Here is an 18,588-nt window from a genome sequence, read left to right on the forward strand (position 1 = left end):
TATTAATTAATTGAAAATTCAAAAATATATTCCTCTGAATTTCCTGATTTTTATTAATCTTCATGGAATAGTTGAACTGAAACTCACAGTTTTTACTAATTTTTATTTCCTCCCACAATAGCAAAACTAGTCTCTGAAATTGAAACTAAAGAAAAGTTTTTATTCAAATCAACTTCTCATTTCGTTCAAATGAATAGAAAATTAAAACATTTTTTCGTTTAACAAAATAAAATAAATTGTTAATTAGTTTTTTCCATGATTTTAAGTTTGTAATGTCCATAATAATGCAGCATGTATTTTTAAATAAACCCTACAATGCAACATAAATTAACTATAACGAACAGAGAGGAATAATTCCCCGAGACATTCTGAAATTCTCTTTTTTATTCTATATACAACATTCCCTCGCCATTATAATGCACTCGGGAGCGCTGGTCGCAGCGAGACAGGAAGCATAGAGAAATGTAAGACGTCGTGGATACTGTAGTGGGTAATCCGAGGGAGGAAACAGTGGCGCAGACATTGTTAATTTTTTCTTACGTATTCTGCAGGAATGACGATGTTGAGAAGTTTTCTTCGGGTGATACAGTTTTTTTTGGTAATTGGGTTTTTATGCAGCTGTCCGGAGCAGAGGAGATAAGCTCCCAGTTTTATGTGCGATCATTAAAAAAATGTGATAAAAAAATGTGATAATTAAAGAATAATATTAATGTTTAGAAATAACAAAAAAATGCAGTGGATAAATCAGTTTTGGTCAGACGTGGGTTCTTCACTAGCAATTTTATTAATTTATGCGACTACGGAGAGACCGCACTGAAATTTGAAAATAGTAGTTTGCTACTTCAGTTTTAATGTAAAAAAAAAATTAGAAGTCCAGGTTTTGATTTTTTGCACTGACGTAATTTTGAAAAATGTCCTCATGACGCAATTTTTTCAAAATTTCTTCAACATTTTTCTCATTATATTCTGAATAAATGATTGGAAAAATCAGAACTTGAATATGACTAATTTTTCAGATTTTTTACCTCCGTCAACTTTGAGAAAAAAAAACAAAAAAATAAAAAAATAGAATTTAAAAAAAAAAAGTATATTATGTCACCAGACATTCGCCTTCGGCTCGGATTATAAACCCACATTCGCCAGATAATGCTGTTATCGCCGTGTGACATACGATATTTTATGTCGTTGGGCCCGAAAACCGCGATCTAACCCAGCGAAGCGAGCGATAAACCTATTTTTTTATTGATGGAATTTTCAAAAGTGTTCTCATGACACAGTTCTTAATGGATTGACTTGAATTTTATTTTACACCTGCAGAATATACACATAAATATAGTTAAGTAAGGCTTTTTGAGAATCTTTTTGGAGTTTTTTCTCAAAATGTGAAAATTTTGAAAAATTCCTGAAATTTAAGTACATAGCAAATCTTTGAAGCATGAATTTGTTCAGATTTTATTTATCATTTTCCTCATTACATTCTAGATAAATGATTCAAAAAATCTCAAAAAACTCTACTTCAACTATTTATCAGATCCTTAAATATTATTAATTTTGAAAAGTTTTCGCGGCCAATTTTGAGAAAAAAATTCAATTCAATTGAATGATTATTTCGAGTAGTAATTGATTTTATATCATTCCTGCCCACTAATGAACAGAAAATTCTCAAAAAACCCTAACAAATGAATTTAATCACTCCAAACTATTCAAACCTCCCGAAAAATAAAAAAAGAGTTGGTCAGCGCGACGAGAGCTGCGGTTGCCCCGAATGTGCAAAAACGACCCTAAAAATAAACGAAACACTCTGAGAAATGAAAAATCTCCGGAGTCAACGGAAAAGCATTTATCGCATTTATTCGTCCAGCACCCCCTCGTGTGCTGAATTTAGAAAACAACGTGGTGCCTGACAGCACATCACGTGTTTTGTTCATTCTGCCGCGAGTAAAACTGCAAGCGAGCAGTGGCGCAGACGGATCAACCCAGTTGGTAGGTGGAGAGATGGCGAAAATGAGAAAAACAGTGGAAGGGTGGAGAGTTGAGAATGAAAAAGAAATGAAAGAAAAAAGGTGGTTGCAGCAGAAAGAGGAGCAAAGTAAAAAACGTATAGGTAGTGCTCGACGACAAATCCATTTGGGCGTGGGCCAAACCGTGACACCCTTGCGTCAATGCTGGGGGATGTATATAGTCGTCTCGATGACTAGTCCTCTGTTGAGGACGTTATCGACGTCACGAGAGCCAACTAATTGTATCGCACGTCCTTTCAATCGGGAATTCCCCGGTTTAATTGAAGAGTGCATTTGCTTTCTGGGATATGCAAGGTATTTGGGGAGAGACTTCTTCGTTTGCTTTCGAACGGTAGCATTGTAATCGAGGGGCTATTCACAGGCGAATTGGGTGACACCACTATTACAAAATGTAATCGATTACCCAGGATTACGGGACTGATTACACTGATTACCAATGCATATGTGATAACCGTGATTACCAAGAGCACAGAATGTGATTACATGATTACAAACGATTTCGTCGATTACATTCTGTGATTACCAAACATCTGTAATCATTGAAATCACAAAAAATGGCCTCTTATTAAATATGAATTGGTGAATTAATTAATTATTGGAACCTGCAAAGAAATAGGAAGGAGCGGCGGGGATTAGAACAGAGGAATGTAGTCTCCATCACTCCATCTAAAAATTTGGGCATTTATAAGTGCTATCAGCGAAATAAATTTACTGAATATCTACCATTGTTGGAGAATGAAACTGACCAGCAGATAATTCAGAGATAATTCAGTCGTTGGTTCTCCAGAATAAGAAGAAATTTCAACTCTGTTGAATCAATTTTCTGCGGACAAATGCTCAGTGCAAAACACATTGGCTATGCAAGGTTCTGAACCATAAACATCTCGGATTCCAAGAAAAATTGATCCAGGGATCTCTGAGACTTACCGTTGGTAGAAATGACGCGCTCGAAAATTCAAAAACAAAATTCACGGTCTCACTAGGAGTAACTACGAAAGATTACACTGATCACAAATGATCACCAAAACTTGATTACAAATATGGTAATCATGTGATTACAATGATTATATTGATTTCACTGGGATTATAATTGATTACATCAGCGAGTAACACCACGATTACGCCGGTGAATAGCCCTTCGATTGTAATCGTTTAAATTTAAGTTTCGGATTTTTTGTGTTATATTAACCTATCATGATCTAAAAATTTCGAATATACTATTTTTAGACGCTAAAAAATTCGATTTAGGGGAAAGAATAATGGAAGATGTGTGGATATATGAGTAAATAAATACAGTAGCGAAGCAGTAAATCGAGTTAAGTCGATTTTTACTTTCGGCCAGTTTTTGATGAATATATTTCAGAATTGACGAGAGAGCAAAATTTTTCTCATAACCTTTTTTATAACCCTCAATTGGCTCTACAAAAAAGGTCATGGCAAAAATTCTGTTATCTCTTTTAGATTCCGAGATATTCGTCGAAAACTGGCTAATAGTCAAAATCGACTTGACCCGGTTTACCGCTTCGCTACTGAATATTCGATACAAAATTTGTTCAGTTTGGAAATGAAATATTCATTATTTTTCCCAAAAATTTATCAATTATTCAAAATTACTATTTAAATTGTTCAATTTACAACAATTTCATAGGTCGGTTAACTCGAATTGTGAATTTGATACCAAATTGTAACACGTGAATATTTCCTGAGGTTTAAAATCCCTCATCGACTGTAGCCTCCTCCAGTTTCTCACTCCGAAACTATAGCAAGTACTCGAAATGTAGTGATAAAGAGGTCCTTTATACTAAAATACACGTAGAGTGATGTGCCGTAGCACGTCTGAGAAAATTTAGAGAACAGTTCTGCTTCGGCAGTCCGTCAAAACACATTGAATGTGTCCACCATCCAATATTCAAATTCAATCTTATCCGTTTATAATATTCAAATTAATTCTATCTCGTGGAATATCCAAGTGATTTTAAATAATATTAATTGTCGTGAATTTAAATCAATTCAAGTCCCTTTCAAAATCAAATCATATCTCTTTCAATGAACAATCAACACAATCAACAGTTCTTAAATGATTTCAATTCCAATTCATTATTAATACCCTAATTAGCTTCAAATATCAACATTGAAGATAAAATAACAAATTATATAAATCTGTCATTGTTTGATCATTCCTGAAAATTTGAAGCTTAATCCATTGAACTCTTGAACTGCGATCCATAAATGTAAACCAATAATTAATTAAACATTGACTCATTGTGAATCTCCAAAAATTATCTGAAGTATCACCATTATTTAAATAAATCATTCAAATTTAAGAATAACCTGGGTGAAATTATTTGTAACTAGAGAGTATCGTTAACGCGATGCAACAAAATGACAGTGAATTTGTAAATTAATTGAAAACTCAAGAATATTTATTTATTTTATTTTTAACGGAATTCGTTGCAAATCCGAGAACTTGCAACTGGCTATCGCCCGAGGGCCTTCAGCCAAACTCAACAATATATATACTTGAATTTTCCTGATTTCTATCAATTTTTATGGAATAATTTAACTGAAAGCGAAAGTTTTTGCAGAATTTTCATTAAAATTTTGAATTCCTAATGACTAAATTACTTTAAATTTCAGTGAAACTGCACGGAGAGAATTTTTCTAGAAAAATTCTAGTACGAGTACTGGAAAAAATTACACTCCACCGGCTGTGAAAAATTCTAGTGCTGTTAAGGTAAAATTTCTTGGTATTTCTGATAAAATTTCTGGGGATTTCTGTGAAATTGTCACAGAAATACGGGGAAAAATTCACGTTTTCCCCAATAAAATTTCTAGTGCCGGCACTGGAATTTTTTCCTGGCCGTCACTTTGCGCCTCTTTTCCCATACTAGCACGAGAATTTTTCTAAAAAATTTCTCTCCATGTGTAATGCGACAAAAATTAAAAAAATTAATAAAAAAAAAAATCTATTCAATTCAAATATAAATTCCTCATTTTTCAGAAATTTTATTAAGTGAAATCTCCGCATCTTTAGAAATAGTTAGGAACAAACTTCCTGCGTTTGTTCATCCACTGGTACATGTTCACTCACTGGAACCTTATCATCGATCGTCCGCCACCGTCAATTTCCGTATTATTAAAAATAATTACACTCCCCGGTATTGGAACAAAGAGAGTTTCTAGTTTGACTTTGTGGGTGCAATTTGACAATCGGAAAGGGAACTGGTAGTTACCTCTCCAGGTAAATGTCACTGTAACGACATAACTGCTAGTCTCCCTCATCGTTCGGAATATTTCGTTTTCCTTTACTCTCACTGCAGTTCATGGAAGATGAAAAGAATACGTTTTGGGAACAGAATCATGAAAAGAAAGTGAGTCGAGGCAAGAACGCGGAGAAAAATGTACAATGAGAATTGCCCCGAGGATATGAATAAACATTACCGAACAAAATTACATCCACTATTAAAAAATTCGATTTTTTATTTATTATTAAAAAATTCGATTATTCCATAAAAAATAATTTAAAAAAGGAAAATTCAAGTGATTCGCTAATTCAATATATTATTGAATTTATAATCAATTGAAAATTCTGCGTAACTTTGTACTAGATGTTAATGATTTCATTCAATATTCAAGAAATTCAACAGCGAGATAATTACATGCACGCACAGAATGTAAAATTTGAAATTACTACGTGAACCTAGTAATTGAGGGCACGCGGGAAAAAAATATACTTGAATTGTCTATGAGGTATTCCAACCCAAATGAGTCAATGGCTGACCCTTACCCTCTTGAAAATTGATGGCGATTTTTTCTACGATTGGGGGGCTTGAAAAACTACCTCTCAAATTTTTTAAGATTTTTTTGACAGCCCAGTTCAGAGATATTTTTTTTTCAAATTGTTCGTTTTTTTCACAATAACTCGAGTTCTACTCATCTGATTTCGATTTATTAGGGATCAAAATTTTACATTTTTTACCACCTATAAGAATGTTTTTTGTTCAAATTTTTTCCAATCTCTAGATGCTCGAAATAACGAATTTTCGAAAAAAAAAGTTGAAAAACTTGAATTTGGCTAATTACGTCACGGTTGATTATTTTAATTTTTTTTCAGTAATTCCTATAATCAAAACAAAAATTTTGAGCCATCATACATGTTGGGTTTCATATTAGATCTATTTTATTTTTAATTTTTTATTCTCAAAATTCCGCGAATTCGGTCAAAATACCCCAAAATGTCATTGGTTGACTTTGATTATAAACAGTATGAAGGAAATTTAAATATATACCCACATATTACATATTTTTTCGATACATAATTAAAGTCGTTTTAAGGTCCGGCCTGATACAAAAGAATCATCTTCGCATGGAAATACCCATCCCCCAATTGAGAATAAAATATACTTCATTCAAATATATTTTATACTCAATTCAAGTATATTTTTGTTTTGTGTGTTTGGTTCGATCCCAAAAAAAAACACTTTTTATTGATGTTTACACGGAGAGAAATGTTCAGTAAAAATTACGGAACTCTCACTTCACTCACCGATTACGGAATCGACTCAGAAAATTTAAGTGACGGTATCGTAATTTTTCACAAGAGATTCAGATAAAAATTACGGAACGCTCCGGAAAAATTCCGTGACAGTTCCGTAAAATTTCCTACAACAACATTTCCCACCCGAATTACGGAAAAGATACGTCATTTTTATTGAATATTTCTCTTCGTGTAACATAATTCCTTTCCATTCAATATTGTAACTTGTGAAATCAGGAAAAAAAAATATAATAAGAATAGGAATGGATAAAATTGAATTAATCTAATTATGAAGACGGAAATGGAAAGAAAATTAAATAAAATAGTATAAATTAATCCAGCGACACGAGCGAAGCGCTCAATAATTCAATAATCATGAAGCTGTCGAACAAATGGATTTTTTAATCTCCAAAATTGAAAGGTGGACTGGAACAATTTGGAAAACTGTAAAAAACAGAATTAATGGCCGTAATAACCCGAAGATATCGACAATTACGCGTCTAACGCTTCTTTCACCGTTCACTCTAATAAAAAAATGATAAAAAGTTAGGCGTAAAGGACGGCATTATTAATAAATCTGTCATGATTTTCCCCATCTTAACCCGTGTCGTTAGAGCACGGATGAATAAATGCTGAGTGTGTGGAATATCGGATCATGGGCTTTAATGTGTGTTCACGGGGCCCCGCTACGTCAACCTTTTTTTTACAATCCGCCACGAGTGAATGACCGGTCAGAGTCGCCTCTCACTGCGTAGTGGCAACGTCGCACTATAAGTACGGTCGTGATACCCGATAGATCGCATTTGAAAGATGGAGATTTTTTCTGCCACGATACGTTTTGGCTTTTCGATAATTCGTTTGAATAGAGATGAAGAAATCAATTCGAGTCATCATTGACACGCTTTCTATTGACTAGGATCTATTGGATATTTGATGCATTACTTAGAGATGGGAGTGAATACGAGAAAGATCAGGCGCATCTGTGTGTATAAAACTCTTCATTCCTAATTTTTACATTTATATTGGGAATTTTTTTCATACAAATTTCTGCCAATAGAATTCAGTAGTGAAGTGGTAAACGGAGATAAGTCGACTTATCTCTCAGTTGAGTTTTTGAGGAATTTTGCGGAAAATTTACCGTTCCATATTTTTAAATATTTAAATCATCATCAATTGTAAATTTAGATTACTATATTTACTAGATCTGTGCGCGCGCTCATCTCTTTGTTGTGAAAATGAAGAAATCGAATTTATTAAACTTCATATACTCAGATGTTTTATAAATATTGATAATGACTTAAAGAGAATTAAGAGAATGAAGAGTGAAACACCAATGAATAATTTTTATTCTTCGATTAATTTTTTTTTTTTACTTTTTAAAATAATCTGATTAAAATCTGTAATTGTTGAAAAATGAGGGGAGGGTTATGAATTGATTTCCCAGAAAATTGAAAAAGTTTCTTGAATTCTTCGGAAAATTCCACAGTTTTCCAGATAACCGTAGCTCTTCAAAGATTTTTCTCGAATTATTTGGGAAACCGAAGAATTTTCATGAATTTTGTAGAATTTAGGATTTATGTATGAATATCTGAGAAGCAAGAATTGATCATTTATGCGTATGATAAATATGAAAAATTTAAAATTTGGCAAGTGAAGAATAATTTGGGCGTTAAAAAAATTTAGAAATACTATGTTTATTTTCTCATGATCAACAATTAGGCAATTTAGATATGTTTTGATATAAAGATAAATTTCGCACATGAAAAAATGAAAAATATGACGCAGAAAAATTTTTTGCCATTTGAAGAATTTAAAAATACCGGGGATTTTTTTCAGCGACTACTTCACGTGACTCATTGACCAATCAAAATTGCGGATTAGCGGTCAGGCAGTTTCGAGATATTTCGATATAAAACAACTTTTTTCTTTCGTCTTTAGTAAATAGGAAACCTTGATCAACGTAACTCGGAAATTCTTGTAACATTGAACAATCGGAAGATTGCTGGCCATCCTTGCCGTGTAAAAATCACTACTCAACTGTCTATGAATTCAATTCCCCCCCAACAGTGCAGAACGTCTCGATCTCATCAACTCCTCAACCAACAAAAAAACCACTCCCCTCAAATTACCAAAAGCATCCTCAATTCTCCAATCTTCATCTCCCCCGTAATCACGAAGAAAACTCGGAAGAAAAACTCAACATCAAAGGAATTGATAAACTTTTAGCAAGGGCATACGCTCCCCTAGAATTGTCAAATGCTCTATTTGTACGAGTCAAGGGCCCGTGGGATCGATTCTCGATTCTCATCCGGTGTTCCGGAAAGTGAGCGTCGAAACTTGGTAGCAGAGCGCGGAGTAAGACTTAATTAGTCTTGGGTAAAAGTTTTCTCTCCACTCTCCCACCCACCTCCCCCGCATTGCTCAACCATCCCCCGTTTTACTTTAGCCTCGTGAGAGATCCAGGATTACACCGTCAACAAGCCTGTCGTGGCCAGCCTCAGTGTATCCCTCCACAGCTACACCCCCTATATCTGTATATCCATTAAATATATAGGGTTACGAAAAGCCGTGGGTTGTGCGAATACCAGTACAGCGGTTGGATGGAAGGAAAACGGAAAAGGCACTTCCGGTGTATCCGAGGACGAGTCATTAAGAGGATTTTCTCAGGGAATCTACTGCCTTTTCTGCGGTACACTGATGTCAACGTAATGCTACCATTATGTACAGTTAAATCCACATGAGTTTAGTAATTAATTTGCAGTTGGTGGATAAATATCGGGGGTCGGGTCTTTATTTCAGGAACGGTTGAGTGGGTTTTAGAGAGAATTGAATATTTGATGGGGTGCTTTTGCGTTGGGGAGAAGTCAATTTTTAGAAGTAATGGACTATGTGGTGTGAATCGTGGTCAATGCACTGGAAAAAGTGGAATCGGAAATTTTTAACAGTGCATGTCCTCTTGTGGGTAAAATACACCTCTAGAAAGTTGGAATATTGACATGGACGTTAATTCTTGGTGTTATGGCTCCAATTTTTGGGAATTTATCACCAAATCCTCTGTACACTGAGAAGACAAGAGTTTTTTGAGACGTACGTCTTTGCTTGTATCAAGAAATTCATGGTGCGAAAATTACCAAGCGCACAATATTTCACAGTAAGAAAAAAAAATCGGACGCCAAGAAATTTTCTGAGGAATTTTTTACAAAAATTACCCTACCGTTCTATAAAAGTGTATCATGAGTCATCATTTCCTCCTAATATATGATGATCAAATTTTATTCTACGTTAGAGAAATTTTATCCTGATAAAAATAAAAATTACCGTGCCGGTAGAGTAATAATTACTGTACCGATAGGGTAAAATTTACCGTTCTAGAATTTTCATTGTTATCTACATAAAAATTATTGGACTGGAAAGGTAAAATTGATTATGCGTCAGGATAAAATTTCTCTAACGTAGAATAAAATTTGATCATCATATATTAATTTTTACTAAATTTCAGGATAGAAATGAGGAAACAATGACTTATGATACACTTTTATAGAACGGTAGGATAATTTTTATCAAAAATTTCTCTCCGTGTACTTGTCCGAAAGATGAGAACAATTTGTTCCTATCACTAATTCAGTAGCGAAGTGGTCAAACGGTTCAAGTCAATTTAGTCTTTAGTTGAGTTTTCCAGAAATATTTACGAATTTAAGGGAGATAGCGAAATTTTCATTGGAACCGTTTTTGTAGAGCGGAATGGTTGCTACTAAAAAGGTTATGAGAAAAATTTTGCTATTTCTCTTAGATTTCGAGATATTCATTGAAAACTGACCAATAGCCAAAATCGACTTAAACCGTTTGACCACTTCGCTACTGAATTTTTTTGACTTTTTTTCGCCATAAATACCTTAAGGGGAGACATTGGAGTTTGATTTGTCTCCCCTTCAACTCAGATGAATTATCCTGGGTTGAATTAACCGGATACCAATAAAAATTACGTATCTTTTCCGTAATTACGGAGCGAAATGTAATCGTAGGAAGTTTTCCGGAACTGTCACGAAATTGTTCCCGAGCGTTCCGCAATTTTTATCTGAATCTCCTGTGAAAAATTACGATACCGTAACTTAAATTTTCTGAGTCGACTCCGTAATCAATGAGCGAACCGTGAGTTCCGTAATTTTTATTGAACATTTCTCTTCGTGCGCGCAGTAACCGCTTCATGAGCTCCAGTTGCCCATGCATTCATCTAGTTTTTTTCCCACCCAAATCGAAAACTCCTCGCCATCCAGAAAACACGAATTGGAGTTTTGAAAGAGAAGTGATTCGATACTGATTGAATGCCATGATATTCTAGATTCTGTTTGATACTCGGAGAATGGATTTTCGTCCATTAGTTGAGGATGTCGGAGAGAAACAAATATTGAACGATGGAGATGATTTTTCCATTATTTTTTTCGTCAGGAACAAAAAGAACACTAGGAAAGTTGAAACCGCTGCGTTTGCTGCAACGACTTGGATTATCACATTTTTGCAATACCAGGGTTTGGGGAATATGACGAAACATGAATCCATCAAACGCAAAAAGCAGAAAGTGGGTCAGATGTTGTTTGCGGATGCAAAAATTAATTGAGTTACGACGAGATATTGACATGCTTGAAATCAGCCCACAGTATTGGTGGATGCGAGTGAAAAATTACGATTGATCAATCCATTATCGAAATGCCCAGGGACGTGGTGACGTCAGGTATCCGGTGGATGCTCTTTCGTGAAATGTTCCCTTGAGATATTGGAATATCAATTTTTCCTGAGTAAGAGACGTTGACGATCGCTCGACAGTTAATTAAAAGAAGAAAATTTCTACCGAACGACTGCATAATGTTTTCATCAATTTCTTAATTATGAATATGCCAAGAGTGATTTCCAGGGAAACGGAATAAAAACTTGTTAGATGTTTCATTTGTTTCATGAATAAAAACTGACGTTTGCATGTTTTTTTTTCATTGTTGGGTTCGAAAATTGCACGCAAAATATTAGACATTTTTTAAAATTTGATCGATAATGAAGAAAAGAAGAATTTTTGTCATTCATGCCCGTTAAGTGGCGTTTTCGTGGCGTGTTTTAGANTCTGCATTTTTACTGCCTTCGAATAAATAATTTTTTTTTACCATGAATGAATGTTTCTTTGATCAAAATAAAGACTTTGTGAGGATGTCATGATCCCTTATTTGGAATAAGTTAATCATTTATTTCATATATTTGAAAAATTTTCATTGAAATAATTCTGCATTGTTAGACAAAAATTGAAATTTTATGGATGGTTGACTAACAATTTTCAAGAGAGCAAAATTGATTTGAACAACGTTTATTTTTCAACTGTTGGGTTTGAAAATTGCACGCAAAATATTAAACACTATTTTTTAATTTAATGGATAATAAATTCAGGACCAGTTGAATTGTAATTTTCAGAAAAGTGACACTGAATTCGATTGATGGAAAAAAAAACATAAATTTTGACTGAAAATTCACTGAAATTATCCATCTTTAAGCCGCAACAAATACAACTCATTTGAATTTTCAATCACGAAATTTATTGAAATTTCCGTGAAACCACGTGATAAAAATTTCCACTTTGCATACCCAAAAAATCAACCAACAAATTTCAACAGTGTACGAGTTAACGAATTTCCAACAAAAATATTCTCGAAATAACTATAAAAATGCAAAATAAAGATTTTAACACAATCAATAATTCTCAAAATAATAGGTAATCCTCAAAATAACTCACCTGATCAGCGATTTCCGTCAGATCATGTAGACTGATGTTGTAAATGGCATTTCTGTAACACAACAAGCGACAAACACATGAGAATTACGGTAGGATTGACGGGTATTGTATTATCGACTAGAGCAAACGATGGTGTGGAAATTTCGGTTTATACAGACAGTGTAGGGATATGATGGGATCTGTTGGGCATACTGATTTTCTGCACTAAATTCCGGGTGTGCACTAACAATTCCAGAATCCGTCATTTGAAGAGGGCGGCTGAGCGGGCGGGAGGGAGGGAGTGGGATACTTGTGGTGCTGTCATCGCGAACTCATCGATCTTCCTCAATTAGTAGGGCCCCATGCATAATTATCGAGTTTGGTGGTACGTGCCCGCGTGATAAACGTGTGCATCCATTATCGGACGGCTCGTGACGGCTTAGCTCGCGGTCGGACGTGAAATTGATTATGCCTGGTATACCGCTCTCTCGTGTGTGCAAACGCGACTACCCGGGATTCCCCTCTTCCTCCTTCCTCACTCGCTCTTTTCATCCCCAACAGCCGTTTCCATTTCTCTACCCCCGCTCTGGCACGTTATTTATGCACTTGTGCAGGTTGAGATTATCTCCAGAGAAATTATTCTATCATCATTCATTTGATTTTATTGCTGGGTGAGTGGAATTGTTCATTTGGGGTGGGGTTAATGCCCTATTTGAAAAAAAAATGGGTGAATGAAATTTCATGAGCAGTCGACTGGTAATTTTCAGGATAGTGATATTGAATGTCCTTTAGGACGAAAAAAATCATAAAATTTCTGATTTTACTGACAATTTGATGAAATTCCTTATTTTTGAGCAGCATTAAGGTGTTTCGGGTGTTGATCACCGGGGGGGGGGGGAGTCTTATTGCTCTCGAGCTCGGATTCAATCGCTGAGCACGACATTTTCCAATTTTCAACTGACTATTTAAGTGTGCATGTTCGGTTTTCCACCGAATTATTGCTCGGGCAAACGCACATATACACGCTTGCACACACACTACACTGAGAGAAAAATCTGAAGTTCGATTTACAATACGAAAATAGTTGAGGCAGTTTTGGTGAACGATACGAGTTTTTTTTGTATGCGGTACATAACATTATAGTAACTTCACAAGCGTAATTTTTGCAAATCAAAATGCAGTTAAACTAGCCAAAGTTCAAAAGTAACCACGACAAATCTATAGTGAGTAGAACTATAAAATAGTTGCAATGACTACATTCCATTGTAGTAATCACTTCTCCGACCATAGTTACCATAACCCATGCAAAATTGTTGAGGACTTTTTGACTATAGTTCGATGGTGATGGAATGTAGTCAGAAGAATCATATTTTTCTCTCAGTGTAGTTTCGCTCGCATGCTTGCATGGCTTTGCCCACAGCTGATCTGCTCTCTCACCTCAGATGACCAATGGCCTCTCACTTCTGACACCTGAGGCGCCACTTGATGGACAAGTGTCCAGTGAACGCCCCCATTTAAATTGATGCACGTTCGGATCTTCGATGATTGACACCTGCCATCTTGCGGTCCTTTAATCGCTCTCATTTGCATTTCGGCCATCGTACAGTGTACTTTGCATTCTGCGAATTGCTCTATTGTTCTTCTCGAGTCCCGCGTATTATCGCTCTGCGTTGATAATTTTGTGAACTGCTCAATAATATTGTGACACGCGCTATTTCTTTTGATAATCTCGATAATTATAATTAATTGAACACGTGTAAATATTCACTCGCTATTGTAATTAAACTGACTGTGTTTGACCAACGTGCACATGTTGTGATTTTTGGACCCTCTCGCGCTCCCGTAAAGAATCCATTTACATCTCGCTCATCGCTCGCTTATTCCACAGATCTCAGACCCGGCATCGAACAGTGCATTTGAACATTTTCTGGATGTTGATTTTATTCATCACATTAATTGATTTTTTTCTCATCACCTACGGGTGTCAAATAATTTTTATTGGATGTTTTTCTAATTATTGAAATAATATTAAAATGCGTCTCGAGCCGGTAAACCTGTCGTGTTTTCTCTCTCTCAGTTCCATGGTCCAACCTATACCTTTCCCATGATGCTCACTGACATTCGAATCACGCACCTGCGCGTGAGTTCGTAATTACCCCGAAACTCATAATTTGCCGAATTTTTCGTTCAAATAATTTTCTTATGAAATCTGAAAAAAATCTGAAACTTATACGTGTTCTCAGGAAAGAGTTGATTTATCACCCACTAATTTTTCCTCAAATAGTTCATTATTTTTTTGGGTGCCATGTAAATTTTCCTAAGTGAGAGTGGGGCAACTTCGGAGGTTATAGCTGGCGGGGTTACAAAAACATTCAAATTTCATTATTGTTTTTCTTGAGACTGAGATCTGAAAAAAATGTGCAAGAATTCTCAATGATGCAGCATACTCAGACATTTCTCCCATGAGTTCTCCAAATTTTTTTCATTATTTTGACTTTTTGTACGAAACACCTAAAGACAAGAATGCCTCAACTTATTTGAATTTCCCATAAAAACATACATATTCAGTGCCAAATTGCATTGAATTTTCCATAAATTGAAAATTTAAGAATAGTTTACCGGAATTTTTCTCATTTCTATTACCTGTCAGGGAATAGATAAAGTCAAATTTAGTTTCCATGGATTGTTCCATGAAATTGTCTATTTTTTTCTTTTCGTATTATAAATACGTTTAGTCTCTAAAATATTAAAAAACTGTAATCGCATGCAGAATGAAAGAAAAAATTACCTATTTTCCCTCATTATCAGTAATTATTCAGATACGAATGAATTTTTGGAAAAAACGCAATAAATTTCTCATAACTTTCTTTGAAATTAAATTAATTCATTAAATTAATTGATTAAAAAATATTTTTACCTCTAACTTTTCTACGAGTAATAGAATGAAAATAAACATGACGACCTAACAGTGTCATTTTCCCTGATTGCGAGAATAAAAATAAACATAACACAGAACTTCATTGGATTGGAAAAACCTCAAATGAATTTTTTTCGAGTCTCCAATTATAATATTTCCACCACTAGAAAATTTTCCACACAGTTTATTCCTCCATTCTCCTCGATTATTTCCACCCCCTTTTTTCTTTATTCTCTCCACGTGCTCAATTTCATGAGCGAAAATGTATGCATTTATATACTCCAATTTTATTCTCCACTTGAATTTTTTTTTTTCATCATGCATGGAATCCCCTCCCGCCCCATCACTATTGAAAATTAAACAAGAACGAAAAGAATTTGCATGCTAAAATTCAAGTCTTTATGGTGCTCCAATTTTCCTTTACTTGCAATTTTTCGGAGTGGGAACGAATATATGGGATGGTGAATGTCTCTTTTCCTAATTTTACTGTTGATGCTCTCTTATTATACCCTTTCTCCTGTCATATTTGATATTTCTTTTTTCGATTCATTAGTAATGATCATTCTCATTGCAAAAAGCAATACGACCGATGAGAATCATATACCCCAGTTAATCAGCTGTTAAATTTTCATATTACAATAGATGATTTCGTTTCCAAGGGCCCTTTCGTTTCCAAGCGTGGAGTACGCTGGATGCAAGTAAAATGTAATGACTTCTAATGAATGAAGAAAAAAAACCGACGTCGGTGGCCGAGTGGGCTAGGCGCACGTCTAGTATGCGAAAGGTTGTGAGTTCGATTCCTCGTCGAACCAAATTTTTCAACGGAAGGCTCCTGCGAGCGGGAGGTTGCTAATAGAGTAACCGCCTGTACCGGCATGGGTTTCCTGTGGTTTCCCATACTTACTCCTATGTTCTATAGGAGTGCGAATGCGGTACAGTGTAGAATGTACAGCCGAGAACTCAAAAGGCTTTAAAAAAAATCAATGGAAAATTATGAAACCGATATGTAATTGAAGCTACAGTATTCCTTTTTTCGTTGTTATTTATTTGGTTGAATTAAATTCCATCATTTTGGGAAGAATCAATTCTAAAGACAGTCATTCATATTGTCCTGCGTCGATGCATGGCATCGACCACGTAACAATTACAATGCAATTCCTTCTAGTAGACACTCTAGACTGTAAATTTCTGGAATTCAATGTTTGTTGATTAGATTTCGTTCCGGAATTTTTTACGTGTCGCCCTCTCAAAAGACTCGAAATAAATTAAAACAATCCTCTTAAAACTTCACCTCTCTATCTAAATCCTAAAACGCCTCCCAAGAGCCTTCATTTTTTCATAAGAATAATTGCACTATTGTATAATGTGAATAAAAAAACGAAAAATTTTCGTCAAAAGTAATTCATTTACTCTGTAATTTTCCATGATTACAACATTTTTAGTGACATAACAGGGGGAAGGGGGGAAATAGATTCGAATTTTTCATGAAAATCTCGTGCTACACGTATGAACAAATCGTATAGAAATTTTCTATACGTATTGCGTATAGAATTTCTATACGGATATCTTTTATACAAATTATTTCTATACAATTTCTATAGGTTTGATCCTATACGACCCTCTGCCCCACACTGAGAGAAAAATATGATTCTTCTAACTATATTCCATCACCATCGAATTATAGTCAAAAAGTCCTCAACAATTTTTCATGGGTTACGGTAACTATGGCCGGAGAAGTGATTACTACAATGGAATGTAGTCATTGCAACTATTTTATAATTCTACTCACGATAGATCTGTCGTGGTTACTTTTGAACTTTGGTTAGTTTAACTGCATTTTGATTTGCAAAAATTACGCTTGTGAAGTTACTATAATGTTATGTGCCGCATACAAAAAAAATCGTATCGTTCAACAAAAGTGCCTCAACTATTTTCTTATTGTAAATCGAACTTCAGATTTTTCTCTCAGTGCATGTATAGAAACATTTCGTATGGAGTTGCGACATTTCTCTACGTTTTTCTCTGGTGCGTTTAGACATCTTTCGTATGAAAACAAAAATTTATATAAAAATTTATGTATAGAAATAATTCGTATAGAAAATATTCGTATAAAAATATCGGAATATCATATACGGAAATCCTATAGAATTTCTATACGCAATCCGTTCGATTTTTTCACACGTGTATTCTTATGGAAAAGAAGGCTCTTAGGAGATGTTTTAGTACTGAGATAGAGGACTAAAATTTTGAGATTTTTTAAAATTTATTTCGAGTCTTGGGGGGGGGGGGCAAATAAAAAATTCCTGAAGGGCCCTATTGTTTATTCTCTGGTAAAAGTGCGTGTCCGCACTGTTATCAATTTTCAGTTATTTCACACGAGAATTCAATTAATCTGTTGTTCATCTCATCCCGGGATGGCCATCAATCATAGAATCCCTCAATATTAACAGAATTTACGATTTACATTGGTTAAAGTTAAAATATATTAATCCGAATTAAAAATAGTACAACAATTGAGAATCTAAATTTTCGATTCATGACGAATTAAATAATGGATAATCTGGAACTGTAAATTTTCTATTAAGTAAATATATACTAATTCGTAACAGGGGTCTTCGATTAACCAATTAATCGTCGATCATCCTAACTTATTGATTAATGAAATAATTCGGAATTTGAACATTTAAATTGATGATTACTTCAATAATTAAAAGTCTAAGAGTGATATTAACGAATTCCTTGCGTTTCCTTCATATACAATCCGAAGATATAGAACCCATTCACTTATGAAAAGACGTAAAAATAAAAGTTGCCTGAATGCTATTCCGCGATATGAAACGTCCAAAATCATGGTTTTCATTGCAGATTCCTCACAAGTGCATAGAGAAATAAAATTTTCCAAGGCTGAATATGGGACCACCAAATAAATCCCCTCTGATCCCAAATCCTTTTAAAGCAAACATGAATGCAATTTCCTATTTTCCACTGCTCTGTTGCCAAGCATTCTATTTTTATGAGAGTTTTCACGTAAAAACAAAATGTAAAAAGAATTCTACAATTTCAGAAGAACCGAAGAAAATATACATCTCTCGGATTATTTGTTCTTTGAATGAAAGTACGAGAGTCTGAGAGAATTCCTTTTGTTTTGAATCATAAATCCTTAGTGAATCGTTTCTTATTTATATCGATATCTGCTGAGGCATGGGGAACCGCAAAATTTACATGGAAGCTGGGGAAATACCAGATCGAAACCGCTCTACAACAGCCCCTTTCATTGAAAGAGCTTCTTGAGATATCGAAGAATTTAATTTTGGTCGTGAGGGGGTTTTCTCAAATATCTGAAGTTGTACATCAAAATAGGAAA

General features: G+C 34.7%; 1 protein-coding gene across 1 annotated transcript in view; it reads right to left on the minus strand.

Annotated features, from left to right (window-relative positions):
• The window catches only part of LOC107037754 (semaphorin-1A), a 295,040-nt gene that overhangs the window by 57,488 nt on the left and 218,964 nt on the right, over positions 1–18,588 (minus strand). The window contains exon 5 of the mRNA XM_015256484.1: positions 12,329–12,380. Within this exon, the coding sequence (XP_015111970.1) occupies positions 12,329–12,380 (52 nt within the window). The remainder of the gene's footprint in view (positions 1–12,328; positions 12,381–18,588) is intronic.

The sequence above is a fragment of the Diachasma alloeum genome, unplaced genomic scaffold, assembly GCF_001412515.2.
Source record: "Diachasma alloeum isolate Michigan unplaced genomic scaffold, Dall2.0 Dall_scaffold_00269, whole genome shotgun sequence".
In the NCBI taxonomy this organism is placed as follows: Eukaryota; Metazoa; Arthropoda; class Insecta; order Hymenoptera; family Braconidae; genus Diachasma; species Diachasma alloeum.